Genomic DNA, 18,833 nt, shown 5'->3' with positions numbered 1-18,833 from the left:
AGCAATTCCCTGAAACAGCTGTAGTTTTCAGCCAACAGAAGTAAACACAGTATAGGGACTATTTTAAGCTGTCATTTTGATTGGCTGCTACCTGGAGGGCAGAAGAAGAGGGGAGAGTATTATGGACAATGAATGATAACCTTCATCCCTACAGTCAGCACCATTTTTAGTCAAAGGCGAGCTCGGCACTGGTCTGTTAGTAGCTGGTACAACTGAAAGGCCGAGCGGTAACGTAATCCTCCACCTAAATGCTAATTCATGCTGCTGCATCCGCCACACTGTGAGGATCTGAACGGGTCCACATGATGCAGCTTCGTCATCCACCCACATCTGCGAGTGCCCACCACTCGTGCGCATATTTGCGATGTGTCTGCGTACACAAACCTCTGATTGCAGGGTGACCTTTCCCTTCAGTGGTTTTAAAAATAGATACACAAGCTTGTGCATTTAGAGTCAACAGTGACCCATCATGCCCAATCTATTCAAACAGAATTAATAAGGGAACATCTAAGAGAGTTTAAGAGTCCATAGTGAGGGGTTTTATAACTGGCAGAAGTGAAACATGGCATGATCTCAGCATTAAACCTCCATATTATTGGGGTGGCAGCTGATATATGCGAGACAGATATCTCACCGCCTGACCAGACACAACAAAACTATCAGTAAAATGAGATATCTCCACCAGTAGAGGTTAGAAAAGCTGTTTTTTTTTCACAGTTTGGGTGGACCGACCCTTCATTTCTGCTTTAAACAGATTATGGAGTTGTTGTTGAGGACAGAAATTGTTCAAGGATTAGATTGTTTACAGCCTGAAAACAAAAAGTCCTGCTTTTTAGGCAACAGTAAATCATTTCAGTGTGATTTTTGAGATCTAGTTCACATCACTTTGTGTCTGCGCTTGGAAAGAAAAGAAGTGTGGGGGCAGATTTCTTCCAGATTACATAGAATTAGAGCATGACCATCTGCAATCTCACTCTGAAGACCGGAAAGTACTGTTATATAAGCAAAATGTCATTTTTGGAGGCTGACTTTCAGACCTCTTCCGCATTGACTGGATCAATCAAAGTCACAAAAATACTGTAATTACAGTAAGTATAGCCCATGAAATTCAGTGATTTGGGATTAAACACAGTCACAACAAACAGAAGACAAAAGAAAAGAAACTAATTTTTACACAAAGCACATCGATTTTGTGGTTTAAAAAAATCTGGGTTTGAGATTTCCCTTGTCTCCCTGCGGTGTTGACAAGAGAGAGGAAGATGAAAAGCAAAGGAGGGTGAGAAGAATGGCAAAAGAGGTTGAAATCACGGCACTCTGTATGCAGGGGACTCAAGCGTGTTGGACTTTTGAGTCAGTCAGGTAATGGGTGAAATTGTGTCTGCTGCACAGCTTATAAATCGCAGCGCTGGCAGTATTTATCTATGTCTCAGACAATCCTGCTGGGAGATGGGAACGGTGAAATGAGAATCAACAGCCTGCTTCTCCTCCCCTCAGCTCCCGTCAGGTCATTTCACCCCCCCAACCCTCCTCTCGAAGGCAACATGTGAGCAGAAACTGATAAATATAAAGCAAGTTGCGAGCCGCCTGCCTCTGCCCTCTGCATTTCGCCACAATTCCTGAGGTCATTTTAATGTAGTTTGTCCAAACCTAAAGGGAACTCGACTAAGCCGCCTCTTTTGGCAAAATTCCTTGCAAAGACTTGGTATGATGAAGCATGCATTTCTCTTTCAAAGCACTCCCTGTCCACCACTACTACATTAAAGGCCATCATGACTAATCCTCCATCACATTTCTATGAAAACTTTCCATATTTCATCTTACAAATCAGGGTTTTTTACACTCTGGTGATGGCAAGTGTGCTGTGTAATAAACCATGGGACAGGAGCTATTTCTAGCCTCCCATCCTAGATGATTGCCCTTTGGCTTTGTCTCTAACAGTCACACCTTGTTACCACGTCTCCAAAGGATAGAACAGAGGGGACAGACGTGGGCATGAGGAAAAGGCTGGATGGAGAAAGAGGACAGGAACGCAGGGAGGTAACAATAGCACACAATTTCAGGCTTCATTGTAATTCCGCTCTCATCTTGGTCCCAAGTGACAAGCGGCAAGCCGCCCAGGATTCTAATCATTCCTGTTGTCAGATAGGTACCCCGAGTGAGATTGAGTTGATTGCTTGAACAAATTTGCAAAGTAACGATGCAATTTGGTGCAGCATGCCTTGGGAGGGTCTGGGCCGTCAGATTGGTGGGGTCTGCGGAGAGACTCGCAGGAGACCAGGCGGGGAAGCTGTTGTCTTCTTAGAGGAACTTGTCTGCAAATAAATGAATCTCAGCTCTAACCATTAAATCTGTAAGATAACGAGCTGCTTTATGTTCGACTGCAGCAGATAGAGATTAAAAGGATTTTTTATTTTTTTTTTTGACATTTTGAGAAATATGCCTCATTCACTTTATTGCTAAGAGACAGGTGACATTGATACCACTCCACTTTCTGTGGGTTTAACAGAAAGCTACAGCCAGCAGGTGGTTAGCTTAGCTTAAAGCTTCATTTATGCTTCTGTATTACGGTGTTACACCATCCCTGCAGCAAGTAGGCTCTACAGCTACACCTTAGCATCCATCGTAAATTCATCTTAAATCTCACTAATCAAAACATTATATGTGGTTTATATTGATAATTTGTGTTTTTTTTAGGAGATTATGTACCATATTTCTTGACCAGCTACAGTGACATCCCATTAAATTTGCTGTTTTTGTAATAAAACAACATACAAAGTATTAATTTGTGAGCTTTAGAGCTGCTGGTAGCTCAGCAAGAAAGTAAGTAAAAATGCCAAACTACTCCTTTAAAACTCAGATTTTTGTGAAACATCTTCATGAGGAAATGAGGAAACACTCAAAATGATGCGTCTCTAACAGCCTCTATAAACACTGATGGCGTTTCATCCTCATGTATAATGAGACATGTCATTTTCCACTAACTCCGATCATTGAACACTGCAGCCTGACAAACCCCAATCTTCACACGGTATGAATATGAATTGGTTGTCTGTCATCTCAAGTTTAATGAGTAAAGATTCCAGTGACATGGCAGTGCACCAAATATAAAGGCCATTAATTTGCAGTTTGACAGTCGCTATTCTTCACAGCCATCGCTCTATTATGGAATTTGACAATTTTTAATAGAAATGACTGATTGTAGGTGGGAGAGAGGCAGCCAAGGTGCGCCAGAGAAGTATATTTGTCCTGGAACAACAGGACTTGTCAGTGAGTCATATTGAGATCTTGGCGGCATTTCCATTCATGCATTTCTCGCAAACAGGTCGATGACAAACTCTAAAAAGATTCATTCAGCAGTAACTGGTGGGAAGATCAGTGGAATATCTGTCAAACGGAGACATTTCTCCCTGCAATGCACCTCTTTTTTCTCTCTGAAAAAGCCAATTAAAAAAATATCTGATATCTCGAAACTGTTTAAGAAGAGCATTCAGCTTCACTGCAAGCAGCATTTTTTAAAAGATTCTTTCAAATTAGTGCCATCTGAAAAGTGGCAGGTAACCAGCTATTCAAGGTGACTGCACTTTTGTTATTGCTGCTCAACGATGTTGGAAATCTGTTCACAAGCATCTTTATTGACCTATTTCCTTTGACTTTTTCTCCATTTCCTAATAGAGCAAATAAAGTCTTTACAGAAAGGTGTACAGACAGTACGTTATTCTTCCAATCCCACCCTGCACCATCTACAAATTTTATTTAAGTTGAATAAAAATACCTTTATTCCAAAACTACTGTATTCTCGCACACGCTAGATCTGTACTTTTACTTCTGTAAGATTTTGAATGCAGTATTTCGGCTTTTAATTAACTATTTTTACACAGTTTGCACTCTAAGAAGAGAAGCTAAATATCTGTTTCTCTACTGAAAACGACTAATATAATGCTTTTGCTGTGCACTGCTTTACAAGTGAATCCAAAATTTGGGGCTTATGCGTGGTTTAGGTTATGGTCTAACAGTGTCATCATCACATGCAACATGCTGCAGAACAGCAGAGTCAGTGAAGACAGTGCCTCCTCTCAAATTCGTGTGTGTGTGTGTGTGTGTGTGTGTGTGTGTGTACGGAGCTGCTGGAATCACTGGAGGACCGCTGGAGAGGCGATTACTCAGACACCAGCGGGCTGATCCCACTGGCAAAGCAATCACTGTGTTATTTGGGAGAGAATGAGTGAGAATGAATTACTGAACATTTTGAGATTAGACTGCTTAATCCCCAAATGAATTCCTCGGGGTGTTAATAGAGACCGTACCGTTTGTGTCTTGCACCTGTATTGTTTGTTGTTTATTCCCTGTCATCTGTCACTCCAGGTTTTTTTAATATATCTTGTGTTATTACAGATTTTCTAGGACTGTGGAGGCGGGGATTGTTTTCTTCTAACACTCCCCACAGTGGCAGCACAGAAAGCATCATCCTCTCCTTTGGTTTTTCTTTGTAGCTGATCCAACTCTGTGCCTTCACGCATCTCCTGTGGCCTCGTCTGATTTGCTGTGGCCCTGACCAAAGCTCAGCGCTCTGTGGTGTCGTTCCCGATTACCAAGAAGCACAGATCTCTGCAGAACCAAGAAGCGGGGAAAAAAAAGCAGCAGAAATCATAATGGGTAAGCACTGTTGAAATAAAGGCTGCAGAGGATATGAGAATCCTTGTTCAAAGAGGTGTTTTCTTGCAATATGTATCAGTCAGAAAAGGCCCTACAGGGATTTCCATCATCTCTCTCAGACCTTGATACCAGGCTGAAGACGAGCTTGCACCGACTCCTTTTATCTAGCCTGAGATTGGTGATTAGATTGAAGAGCCCAGCAGATGAGACGCAAGTCCTCTCCTCCACACTAAGAGGAAAAGCAATGTTCCACAAGACTACACATTCATTACTCAAAATAAATCTCCATTAAACAAATGCCAGATGCATAATTAGGCTATAGGAATAATTATAATTGTGATTAGTTTCTCCATGGGCCGACCTATGTAAATTGTGATTGACACCCGGCAGAAACCGAGTGCATAAATCTGGCTTCAGAGATACACGGACACACAGCACGGCACAGTGACACGCATCAGAATACAGAGGCGACAAAGGGGTTTTAGGGCACAGGTGGCTGTAAACAAGCCACCTGCACACATTCATGATGCAAGCTTCACAAACAAGGCTATACAAGAGCACTGTTTGTTGTCTGCGTGCCCTTTGTATGAAGAATAAACACCTACACCCACACCTACTAACACAGCCTCAAACAACAGTCCTTCAATAAAGCCTACCTTCATGTAGGCTCTAATCCTCGTTTTTTTTTAAGCTGCTTGTCGCCTCCTATTGATGCAAATGGGGTGGACAGAATATTAGAAACACCTCCACATTTCAACTGCACCGCAAACCACTGCTCCCCAACATGTGAAATATGTGAAATAATGCAATTTGTGCACCGCGCAAAGGAATCAAACTGTGACTTTAAAGGGCTCCTATCAATTAAACAAACAGTAAAATACAAGGAGCGAGAATGCAAATATCGCCAAAAGTTTGGCTCATCAAATAATCTGGACATTTGTGAGAGGTAGATTGTGTTGCAATACAATGGTACTGACTCCACAGTCAAGATCCAGAGTTGTTATTTGTGCAGTTGTTTTAAAGCTTGTAAGATGATTTTTCACATCTGGCAGCAGCACATTTATTAAAATGTTAGAAGGAACAAATCAGTTTCAGCAAAAATAAATGTACGATTTATTGCAGGGCTGTTGTATTACACTGCATTAGTTTTAGCTAGATGTGCCTAATAAAGTGGCAACTGAGCATAAATATGAGCTATAATCTGCCACGAGATGGTAGAAATTTACATGCGCATCACCCAAGTCGACTTCCTGTGGCGCAAACCTGAGCAGTGTGTTTCACAGCACAGTACAGAAGCAGACATTTTTGTCTCAAAATACACCACAGACACATTGAACATGATGCAACAGGACGACAGCTTTGGACTTTGATATGTTTAATTTATAAAAACAGAAGTCAATAAGTCACCTGGCACTGAGGTCCAAGTCTGAGTCTTCAAAAGGAAGCGATTACAGCCGGAGCCTTGATCTGCTCCTCTGCTCCAGGACCCCGCTGGCAGGGCAGTCCTGATATTTGTGTGGAGACACTGAAGCCAATTATTATCAGTCTGCGGGTGCTGGGGCTTCCACACGATGTGCACCTTTCATCTCCAAAAGCCATCTCTAATGGAAACAATAAGCAGCCCAGCCCATCCTTTTGAACTCACCAGGCGGGGGCAGCAGTGCTGATATGAAGTGAACAGGTGTGTGTGTGTGTGTGGGGGGGGGGGGGGGGGGGGGGGGGGGTTTGAGTACTGCTAGCGTGTCGATATCTAAGGTGAAAACAGCGTCTGCGGGTTTAATGCATATGCAAAAAAGCACTGACAGGTTGTGTGAGGCTTCTTTACATTTTAATGGGAAAGCTGGGAATCACAGATAAAGCCATTAATATGTAGAAAATGAAAAAACCTGCACAACCACAAACCAAAGGAGACATTTAAAGGATCCAAACCTGCCCTTTGGAAAACCTCCTCAGACTCACTTCACACAGCCCAAAGATCACAAGACACACAGCCATGATATGTTCACATTTATTGTGCAGTGACTTTTATATACATACATTTTATACACCTAATTTACATGAACAGAAATAAATTAATCTGCTAATGTTCTTTAACTCATCTGGCTTTAGCGTTGCCACTGACTGGACACAGCAAACGATGACGGAGGAAAAGCAAAATAGTTCAAAGTGACACATGAGTGACAAGGCAGTAATATGAGTCGTCTAATTTTCATTAGTGTTATATCATACAAGTATAAAGAAGCAGTTGGTAAGAGTTTTAGTGTTCGATAACTTCTAAAATGTTAAAAATATTGACAGGAATCAGTGAATAAAAGTAGGAGAAAGGCCAGTCATCACAAAGCACGGCGAGGTCGATCGACGGTTCCACGACAGCTTTAAATCTGTCTGAAAATCCAGCGTCAGGCCTCTCCACACTCACACGGCTTCAGCTCTGATCCATACGTTTCAAACATGGATTATATATATATAATTTTTACGTACCAAAACTCTTTATGCACTCTTTTGAGGACACCTCTGATTTCATGTGTCTGCAGTACAGAAAAGTATCAAAGATGAGTGTTTTATGTAAAACAAAATGTCTAGAAGGTTTAAAAAAAGTGAACAATTCAATGCTGATAGCACGTAAATGAGACTTAAACCAGAGTTGTATCATTATGCACCAGTTAGATATTTAACAGTCTCACTTTTAATATCAGCATGTTATAGTTAATCACTGTTTCATAGATGCTTTGTTTCTTAAATACAAAGTTGTATTTGTTATGCACGTCTATACATTCCCTTTCACAATACTTGTTGTACTTCAATTGAGTGATACATTTGCTCCAAAATAATCTTTAATTTGACACATCCTGATGCGGCTCGTCTTTATTTGTAGACTTATTTTTCATTGAGCCTGAGGAGCCTCAGACAACGTGGCCGAACAAACGCCCCGCAGAGGTCAAACAAATCTTACGAACTGCATCTTTATTATCAGCGATGACTATTACTATTGTGCTACATACAGTATTGACCACTGACAGACACGTAAAGATAAAATACAACTTGGCTAATTAGTGTTCTTTATAAAAAGTAAATCTAGGGAGCTAATGTGAAAACCATCTTAAATTGTGTACATTGTAGTGTGTGGACACGATACAAAAAATACATTAACTGGAGTGGCCGGGGCCCACACACGTCAAAATGTGGCCGAGGAGAAAATAAAAATGTAAACCACTGGAGACATTATCTCTAGGTTTCCCATATACACAAACCGTAAATACAAACACTGATCTGCTCTCGTCTTAGTCTGAAGGAACGGACAGGAAGTCTAACTTTCTACTGCTAGCTTATGATAAACACACTGACACTAACTAGAGTGACATGCCTATGAAACACGAAACGACACACCAACTCCAGCCTCCTCTTACCATACGGAAACATTTACAGTATACATTGATGGGTCTTAAGCACTAAACTGCTGCAAGCAGCAAGAACTCTAAGCTATCGAAGCATGCAGCTTGTGGTGAGTTTCTACAGTACTTTTCAGTAGTTGTTGGTGGTAAACGGCTGTGTGAAAACCCAGAGTTTGTATTTTTTATTACTATTATTTATATCACACGATAATGATTTTCAGCATGGCTCTGTTGTTCCATTAGCCTCGCACTCAATGTAACAGACTCTCTCTTTAAAGTGAACGAATAATCACAGCCATCGCATCACCACACCGCACAGGAACATCTGATTATTGCACACGAGCACTGAACTTGCAAATGTTCATGCAGAATGTATGAGAAACACACTACACTCAAATCGGTGGTTGCTCACTATGTGACAGATGACCATACAGTTCTTTGGAAGACTAAAATATATTGTTGCAGGGTCGGGGACATACAACTACGTGGCACACTACTGAGGCGCCCACAGCGCTTGTATTACATCCTAAGGTGGTGGAGAGAGAGGTGCAGCGATGGCTTAGAAAATCAACATCAGGATACTTGACAGCAATTGAAAACTGTGTTACAGTACCTTCATTTAAAGTAGAAAAAGAGGAGCATTAGAGATGATAAATGCACAGAGAAGGCGAGGGGAAGGAGTTCCTGTGAGAGAATCTAGCAACCTCTTTTTCAAGCAAATTCTAGCGTCTGCATGTAAAATATATTACACACATGTCCAACATTCATAGCACTGTTTCTGTTAAAACACAAAAATAGTTAAGACTCACAGAAAGAATCCCAGCAAAGAAAACATAGACGCCAGGGGTTCATCTGTGTGGAGATGAGTTTTAGATTGTTGTATAAAGTAAGAAAAAAAAGGAAGCAAATGCAATCTGTTCAGACACGTTTCCTCCCACAAACTACTCCACACACTGGACTAATGACTAGACAGGTGAAAGAGTCGTAAGGCGAAACTGTGTTCAGAAGGATGAGTGGAGGAGGAAGAGGAGGAGGAGCAGTGAGAAGGGGCTGTGGTGATGGACTTTGTGTTTAATGGACTGTGGATCATCTTCACTCCAACTCAAGGGGACTGAGAGCCTGACCTGTAGCTCTTGAAGCTGCCCAGCAGACTCTGCACCCCCTTCTTGACCCGTCGAGCCACGGAGTCAGCAGGAGGAGTGGGCAGGCAGGAGGCGAGGCTGGGCGGACGTGCATCCAAACATTTCTGGTAGCGGAGCTAGAAAAGGAAAACACACACGGCATCAATGGCTTATTACAGACACGAGAGTAAACTCAAAGATGGCCCTGTACACAGAAACAACTGTGATTCATGTTTGTGCCAAATTAGCTTTCCAATTGACAGAATCACAAGACAAATGTTGCATTTCTCAAGAGTCAGTACTGTGTGAGTTATTTACATCTCCATCTCATCTCCACCTGCACTGTTTTCACATATTTGACTAAGACTCACCATGCAGGCAGCCTGCACGGCCTCGCTCAGGCTGGCAGCGTTGGGTTCGCACCAGAACATGTGACAGGTGAAATCTCTGGGACCCTCCGCCATGATGAAAGCAAAGGTGTGGACGTCCTTTCCCACCCCCATGAAAGACAGGAAGCGCACCCTGCACTCCGACAGAACCTCCTCATTCTGGGGTTAGAAATATAAAAGACGGTAAAAGTGAGACAAAAAGTACTTTATGTGATTTTTTTTTTTTTTTTTACATTTTCACAATTTGTTATATTCCCACATCTTTAAAAAAGAAAGAAATAGAATAATAATAACGTAAACCATAAAACTGTTATCACCCTCCCTGAGTCATGTTCAGTGTGAGGTCTGTTACCTGTTTGGAAAGTATTGTGAGGGTGGCTGGAGCCACGTTCACAGAGACAGGAGTCCAGTTGTTTCTGTCTTTGCTGAGCACTGCTGTCTCGAGCGCTTCATTGATTATATCCATACCTGAGAAGAGCACACAATACATACATGGTAAACATTTCAAGACACAGAACAGGTGAGGAGATTACATGAACCATTACAGATCTGAAGGTGTTTTCTTACCAACTGGCTTCGCCACAGCCTCACAGCCAAGGTAATAAACATGGAAGTGCTGGAAGAGTTCATTTTTTGGAGCAGGAAACTCTGTTAGGAAAGGAGGAAGCATGAAGTGATCTGTTTCCACACTTTGAATTATGAAGGCGTTCAGTGTGTGTAAGGCCTTAAATCAGCTTTACCTTCAACAGGGATGACCATGGGCTTACTCGGGTCAGAGTTGAGCCTGCTCACACCCGGCTTGGCTGCCTTTCTCTCCATCATTATCTAAAATCAAATTAATGGAAAGAAAATATGTTAACATTTCAGCTAAGAAAATCCACATTTGACTATGAAAATGCATTGAATGAATAGTGAAACAACATTAAATCCAAGAGGGGCCGACCTTTGAACACATCTCATGTAAACTGGTGGCTATGTTTTTGGCAGGTGAGTCACAGCGGAAAACATGACACTTCAGAACCTGGGTCAGGTTGTCTCGAGCCACGTAAGCAAAATCCCTGCAGGTGAGGTCAGATGGAAAAGGTCATACTCACATACAGAATCATTAAAACAGCATAAATGTGTGAGCAAGTTTGAACAAATAAATGCAAACACACAGACGACAGCAAGTAACAACAGCACAGAACAATTGTTTAAAAAAACGTTTATAATAATAATCATTAATGTATACCTTTCCCTGTTCATGATAGAAAACGCAGCATGAAAGAAAAAACATAGTTGTTAGAAGACAGTGAGACAAGAAGCAGACAGGTTATCTTTGTCTGCAATGTCCTTAACCATCCAGCAGGGGGCAGCAGCGTATCATAAAAAGAGCTCACACAAGAGAACAATGTGCTTGTCCTAGCTGATTTCTTCAGGAATGCCAAGCCTCTGAGTCATGAATGACTCATGATGACAGGAGGCTGTACGTTATTTTAAAGGGGAATCAACCGCTAAATGCAGACTAAACAGCTTCATGGCAGGACATCCAAATGAGTGAGAAAAGACCGAGACTGAAGGTGGAAATTCATCATAATACAACTTAATTGTGAGCCATTTTAAAATCATAGATTAAATAAAACTGACCACAGATCAAGTGAAGCATGCAAACAAGCAGCAAACTTAAGAAGTCAGATGAATAAATCCTGTGTACTTCTGCCATCTTGCATCTTTATTTTGGCCTTGCACTGTGGACACTGACCTGCCATTGTCTCTGCCAACACCCCAAACACGGATGCTGCCGATCGGCTGAGCGTGAAGCAGAGTCTGTCCCAGAGGGTCGATCAAGTTCATATTGTCATTCTCCAGGACCATCAGCATGTCCTTACCCTGTCATGACACACACACACACACACACACACATTTCATTTCACCTATGACAGTAATCTGTGGGCTGCTAGTTAAGATATCCGTGCATGCATTAGTATACGTGAATCCAACATGAATGTGGCCATGAAAATGTTTCTTAACTGCTTAGAAATAACTGTAAATGTATGCACATCCTCCTGATGGGTGCAGTTGTGTGATTTTGACATGGAAACTCAGTAAAATCCCCTCACCTCTCCCCAGATACCAGCGGTGTCATGAAGGTTGTGTTTGTGATAAGACAGCTGCCTGATGCAGTTGTTGACAGCGACGCTGCTCTTGCCAGGTGCCATGTCCTCCTCAGACATCTCTACCCAGCCCAGGGAACGCACTGCAAAACACTGACAGGACAAATACGCAGCACAATTAGCACATGCTGCTCATTTCCCGTCTCTTACACTGATGTAGTTGAGATGAAGAAACGCACAATTGGCTACAAACATGCAAAAACAGCAGGAAAAAGACATCATTTAGCTTTCCTGCTCAAACCTGCCCAAAAAGTTATTTTTCCTGAGCTTCTGCACTGCACTTAAAGGCATCAACCAATCATGTTGTGCATAATGGACATAACATCACCTAATGATGCGTAATGACAATGAGTTTTCTCTTCAGCCTGTATTATCTGACAAAGGGCACAACAATTATAAAGACAATGAACTCAAGGACACTAGTCGGCTCTTCCTTCTCTCCTCACTCACACACACATACACACAGAACAGAGAGGTAGAGACAATGACCCAGGTGAGGTGAAACATAATGTCGATTGAGGAAGAGGATGAGAATTTCATCATCACCGGATGATGCTGAACCCCTCATTCTTCCATAAGAATGAGCTGGTACAAATCTATTCAAACCTTTTAATTGCAGCAGCTGTCGCTGAGTTCACATCACTGCCAGTGTGAAGAGAGTTGATGCAAAATGTTTGAAGGCGAGTATTTCACATTCACACATCCCATGTGTAAAGGGCATATCTCTCAACATCCATCCATCCATCCATTATCTTCCGCTTATCCGGGGCCGGGTTGCGGGGGGAGCAGTCTGAGCAGGGACGCCCAGACTTCCCTCTCCCCGGACACTTCCTCCAACTCTTCCGGGGGGATCCCGAGGCGTTCCCAGGCCAGCCGAGTGACGTAGTCACCCCAGCGTGTCCTGGGTCTTCCCCGGGGCCTCCTCCCGGTGGGACATGCCTGGAACACCTCCCTAGGGAGGCGTCCAGGGGGCATCCGATAGAGATGCCCGAGCCACCTCAGCTGACTCCTCTCGATGCGGAGGAGCAGCGACTCTACTCTGAGCTCCTCCCGGGTGACAGAGCTCCTCACCCTATCTCTAAGGGAGCGCTCCGCCACCCTGCGGAGGAAACTCATTTCAGCCGCTTGTATCCGGGACCTCGTTCTTTCGGTCATGACCCAAAGTTCATGACCATAGGTGAGGGTAGGAACGTAGATTGACCGGTAAATCGAGAGCTTCGCCTTTCGGCTCAGCTCCTTCTTTACCACGACAGACCGATACAGCGACCGCATTACTGCAGCCGCTGCACCGATCCGCCTGTCAATCTCACGTTCCATCCTTCCCTCACTCGTGAACAGGATCCCAAGATACTTAAACTCCTCCACTTGAGGCAGGAACTCTCCTCCAACCTGAAGGGAGCAAGCCACCTTTTTCCGGTCGAGAACCATGGCCTCGGACTTGGAGGTGCTAACTCTCATCCCAGCTGCTTCACACTCGGCTGCGAACCGCCCCAGCGCATGCTGAAGGTCCTGGCTCGAGGAAGCCAACAAGACAACATCATCCGCGAAAAGCAGAGACGAAATCTGCCGGCCCCCGAACCGAACCCCCTCCGGCCCCTGGCTGCGCCTAGAAATCCTGTCCATAAAAATGATGAACAGAACCGGTGACATAGGGCAGCCCTGCCGGAGTCCAACATGCACTGGGAACAGGTCCGACTTACTGCCGGCAATGCGGACCAAGCTCCTGCTCCGGTTGTACAGGGACTGTACAGCCCTCAACAGAGGGCCTCCAACCCCATACTCCCGGAGCACCTCCCACAGAATGACGCGAGGGACACGGTCGAATGCCTTCTCCAAGTCCACGAAGCACATGTGGACTGTTTGGGCAAACTCCCATGAACCCTCAAGCACCCTGCGGAGGGTATAGAGCTGGTCCAGTGTTCCACGGCCAGGACGAAAACCGCATTGTTCCTCTTGAATCCGGGGTTCGACTATCGGCCGGATTCTCCTCTCCAGTACCCTGGAATAGACTTTACCAGGGAGGCTGAGGAGTGTGATCCCCCGATAGTTGGAACACACCCTCCGGTCCCCCTTTTTAAAAAGAGGGACCACCACCCCAGTCTGCCAGTCCAGAGGCACTGTCCCCGTCTGCCACGCGATGCTGCAGAGGCGTGTCAACCAAGACAGTCCTACAACATCCAGAGACTTGAGGTACTCAGGGCGGATCTCATCCACCCCCGGCGCTTTGCCACCGAGGAGCTTGCGAACTGCCTCAGTGACTTCAGCCCCGGTGATGAATGAATCGACCTCCAAGTCCCCAGTCTCTGCTTCCTCTACGGAAGACATGACAGAGGGATTGAGGAGATCCTCGAAGTATTCCTTCCACCGCCCGACAATATCCCCAGTCGAGGTCAACAGCTCCCCACCTCCACTGTAAACAGTGTTGACAGAAAGCTGCTTCCCCCTCCTGAGGCGCCGAACGGTTTGCCAGAATTTCCTCGAGGCCAACCGGTAGTCCTCCTCCATGGCCTCCCCGAACTCCTCCCAGACCCGAGTTTTTGCTTCTACAACCGCCCGAGCTGCCGCACGCTTGGTCTGCCGGTACCCATCAGCTGCCTCAGGAGTCCTATGAGCCAACCAGGCCCGATAGGACTCCTTCTTCAGCTTGACGGCATCCCTTACTTCCGGTGTCCACCACCGGGTTCGGGGGTTGCCGCCACGACAGGCACCGCCGACTTTACGGCCACAGCTATGGACGGCTGCATCAACAATGGAAGTGGAGAACATGGTCCATTCGGACTCAATGTCTCCAACCTCCCTCGGGATCTGGTTGAAGCTCTCCCGGAGGTGGGAGTTGAAAACTTCCCTGACAGCGGGTTCCGCCAGACGTTCCCAACAGACCCTCACGGTACATTTGGGTCTGCCAAGTCTGTCCCGCTTCTTCCCCTGCCAGCGAATCCAACTCACCACCAGGTGGTGATCAGTTGACAGCTCAGCCCCTCTCTTTACCCGAGTGTCCAAGACATACCGCCGAAGGTCAGATGATACGACTACAAAGTCGATCATTGACCTCCGGCCTAGGGTGTCCTGGTGCCACGTGCACTTATCTCTCAACATGTTGAAGAAATCCAATACAAAATACTGATTTACCTTAGTTTCTAAATCTGTGCAGAGTGGAGCGAGCTTCTCTTGTTCCTCAGACTGGGAGCAATTGTAACTGCAGAGATGGAGAGAGAAAGAGATTGAGGAAGAGGAAGCCACAGGAAGAAAACATGAACAGGTGACAGCATACTAACTACCAACTCCAAACTCATCAGGGAGGTTTAACAGCACATACTTCAGGTTGATGGATGCATAGCGTAGAGTTGCCCCTTCAAACTCCTTCAGACTTTGATCAGATGCAACCTCTCCCTCCTCCTGAAGACACAGATGAGAAGAAAAACTTAACAATGGATATTTCAATTTATATTTCAATATTTTCAATATTGCAATTTTCCAGCCAGAAGATGTTAACTTGACAGACAAGTTACATCCTTTCAGGGAACAATTTAAAGCTGCGTGAATATGCTCAAAGAACAATCCAAAACCAATTGTACGAGTTCATCTCCCACGAATTTCGAGTACACTCTTACATTCACTCTTACATACACTCTTACGTTACATTCTTGTCATGACTTACCCTCCACATTTCTCCTTCACCTGCTCCTTCTTCTGCACTGGAAAGCTGAGCCCAGGATTCCTAGTAGATTCAGCAGAAGGTGTCAGTGTCTCTGGCCTTACATGCGACTGCCTCTATCCAAGCAAAATGTGGATGAGACCTCACCTCAGGCTCCTCACAGGGCGTAGTCTCCAGGGACATAGTCGAGGACATCATGGAGTCGGCAACTTTACCCAGGGGTGAAGGAGGCTCCCACTGGGTGGTGCCTGTGGGGATGTGCCAGTAGTATGTACCTGATGTATCTCGCACCCTCATCCATCCTGAGGGCAAGTCTGTGTCGGTCTCAAAAGCACTGGAATCCCAGAAGGACTCTGAGAGGCAGACGACAAAAGGAGAAACATGGGAAAGAGAAAATGTTTAATGTCTGTTTCAAAAAGAAAAAAGCACTGTGACCATGTAGGAAGAGACAAGAACAAACACGGACTAAGACTATAAAAAGAGATAGATATATATAGCCTGACAGCATCGAAATAAATGATTCATAAAAGTAACTGTGTGTGGTCTCTGGAAATCACACAAACTGGAATGTCAATAATTCAATGTGGCCAGCAGTCTATTGCCTTTCCAAACTCATCAATCAATAACCACCAATATCTTTTGTTGCTCCTATTTATCTTTGAGTGTTTTGACTTTTCTTTATCAGCTTACTAATGATACAACACTGTTGAACTTCATACCTTATGCTCCTTCAAACAAAAGGTAACAAAAGCATCTAGTGTTGCATTTATGATGTTGCTTCACCTCATTATTGTTATTATGAAGCGAACAGTTTGTTAACAGACTTAATCAATATTTCTGAATACTGATTAACTGTTAAGATAACGTCATTACTGTACCACGACCACACACTATAGTTTCATATATTCAACTTCAACATGTGTCTAAATTCTACAACAGTATTACTGAATACTGAGACCGCTCTGGCATCACTGACCAACACGTCAGACCTTGCTCACCAAATCAATATCACACAAAAACATAGCACAGAAATTGTCTCCAGTGCATAGATTTTTGTGTTTCAGCCCACTCCACCATGTAGATCAATATAATAATGACGCATTCGTTAGAAAGCATTACAAATTTAGCTTTAATTTGTTTAAAGGTTACTGGAGTGTTAAAGGGGGCCTTGGGCTCTTTCTGTGATCAGTAAAGGATTAGGAAAACAACATGCACGCTATAGGCCAAGCCCAAAATAACTTGTAAGTCTTTTATCTGAAAGAAACAAGTGCAATTTATGCACACAACCCTTTGACACCACATAATGTCATTCACTGTCTGTTGATACACCAGCCTCCACTTATGGGTGGTACTTAACACTTACATCTACTTACAACTGCATTACAGTGTGTTATAAACCATAAAAACACTGCAAATACTGCTTATAATGCTCAACAGGGGGACTTTAAGTTAACATTAAGTGTTAACCTTTTATCCAATCTGCAATTCATCTACTCAGTGCTCAGTAAATAGTCGTATATAACTAGTTTTCACCATGTTTTCTCTATCTATCATATATTGTTCTGTGCAACATTTTTCTTTTTTCAATGCATGTTGTTGTCTCTGCAAGCTGTGACATCCAACTGTTGTTACAGGCATGTCTAATGTTGTATAACACCAAAAATGTGTGGCCAAAACCTCAACGCCATGTACGTCTATTTACCTCTGTTGCCATTTGGAGAGCTGTCGGCTGTGTTGTCCTGAGACAGCGCAGACCAGCTGGACTCTTCATCATTTGGTGTCCCGTTCATGTTGGAGAACAGAAGGCAGGCATTTCTCCCAACAACACTGCCCTCCCTGTGTGACTCCACATCACTCTGCTCCTCTGCCACTCCTCTGGTATCACCTGATGTCTCTTCATCTTCCTCTGATTTCTTTTCCTTCTCTGTGCCATCTTCTTCTCTCTCTTTATCTTTCTCTTCTGTAACGTTGGACTCCAGAGTGTCGATGAGTAGCGGCTCATTCAGGATGTTCTTGGACTCCTCCTGACTGAGACCAGGGGTCATTGCTATTTTGGGAGACTTGGTCTGCTCCTCCTTTCCCCGTTGTTCTTCCTGAGTGGTGGTCTGGTGAGGGAAGTCTTCCTTGTTCCCATTCTGGTTGATATTGCAGTTATGATCCTGGTCCTGCTGGTTCTCGGCTACTTTCCGCAGCTGGTTCTGGCCTTCTTTGACCCACTTGGCATTGTTGCCAGTGGATTCCTGGTCGCACCAGTGGCTGCTATCGTTCAGCTTGTTCTTTAGCTCTTCATCTTGTTTTTGTTTATTCACAACATATGACATATCTTCATCATCATGGCCACCCATGGTAACTTTCCATGAAACTGTTCTAATGGAGGAAGAGGTAGAGATGTATTAGCATTACCGTCAGCATGCTAACTTGCTAGCAAGCTAGCAATTAATCAAGCAAAGATTCAGTGAAAAGTTTCCCATCAGAGTTCGCGAAAATGTACTGTGGTTGATGGATACGAATATATTCAGAAGCGTTAACTGGGTCACTACAGCTAAAAAAACGCGTAAAATAAATTCACTGTTAAGCTAATAGCAACGTTTCAATGCAGACACTGAAGTCTGTTTCGTGACCGTATCTTCCGGGTTGACAGTTGCTGCAGTTACTTTCGCGATTGGAGTTCTGGGACCAATATGAAACATACTTCAGCAGCTTCACCTTCCATTTGCCAACACGACCTTTTTCTCTTGTGATATTGAACTCAATGAACAGTCAGACATGAGCTCAGTGCATCATTTTAGATAAAAGCCTCTTCTTGTTAGCTAAAATCCAGTACAAAATGCAGATTGCGCACTAAAAAACTAGGATAATAATCGAGTGCTATCACCGCAGCTGGAAATAACGGGATCCATCCGCCATCACCACCGTCGTCATCTTGGCTAGGCTAATGTTAGCTCCTCGGCTAGCTAGCTAACGTTTCCAAACAGGAAAAGCAAAGCAAGCGCACTGACAGTAATGTATCAAGTTTATGTGAAGAATTTTGACTTACCAGCTCCACCAAACCCCCTGTTATCGAAATATCCTGAATAGTGCGAGCTAACTACATATTTCCATTAATCGTGAGAGCTCGCTTCGTTTCTAGGTGGTGTTTTCTCTCAATGGGCTGACTGAGCTCGACTAGTGATGGAGGGCGAGTCTGCGTCACGCATTGACGTCACGGCCAGAGCCCACTGCCGCCACACAAGCAGAGCAGCAGAGGAGTCGAGGAAGTCAAAATGACTTTTACGACTCTTTTTGGACATGCTGATCCGGTACCGCACATTTTCAGCTTCTCAACACGAAAGTCGTCTATAAAACATGATGCATAGCAATGTCTAATGTCACTACTTTGTGGAAAACAGCTGCAGGGCATCTGGACCAGAATCCCTTCAACTATTAATGTGCAACTAAAACTGCAGACTTGATGAATTTTTATTGGAGCC

General features: G+C 44.1%; 1 protein-coding gene across 2 annotated transcripts; it reads right to left on the bottom strand.

Moving 5' to 3' along the window:
• Positions 1–6,645: 6,645 nt before the first annotated feature.
• Positions 6,646–18,551, bottom strand: apbb1 (amyloid beta (A4) precursor protein-binding, family B, member 1 (Fe65)). Of its 2 annotated transcripts, none has more exons than XM_070970071.1 (14): positions 18,401–18,551; positions 17,066–17,730; positions 15,511–15,716; positions 15,367–15,426; positions 15,025–15,104; positions 14,838–14,904; positions 11,655–11,801; positions 11,291–11,424; positions 10,499–10,613; positions 10,296–10,380; positions 10,123–10,203; positions 9,908–10,023; positions 9,538–9,714; positions 6,646–9,303 (listed from the first exon to the last, which is right to left on the bottom strand). In XM_070970071.1, exons 2-14 carry the CDS (start codon positions 17,706–17,708, stop codon positions 9,148–9,150), a joined length of 2,067 nt encoding a protein of 688 aa, XP_070826172.1. In that variant the 5' UTR covers positions 17,709–17,730; positions 18,401–18,551; the 3' UTR covers positions 6,646–9,147. The 2 variants fall into 2 exon arrangements, with proteins under 2 accessions (XP_070826172.1, XP_070826173.1); XM_070970072.1 differs by having other exon boundaries at positions 11,297–11,424.
• Positions 18,552–18,833: the final 282 nt, after the last annotated feature.

Source organism: Chaetodon trifascialis, chromosome 9, assembly GCF_039877785.1.
Source record: "Chaetodon trifascialis isolate fChaTrf1 chromosome 9, fChaTrf1.hap1, whole genome shotgun sequence".
In the NCBI taxonomy this organism is placed as follows: domain Eukaryota; kingdom Metazoa; phylum Chordata; class Actinopteri; order Chaetodontiformes; family Chaetodontidae; genus Chaetodon; species Chaetodon trifascialis.
This window is presented reverse-complemented; position numbering and strand designations above follow the sequence as displayed.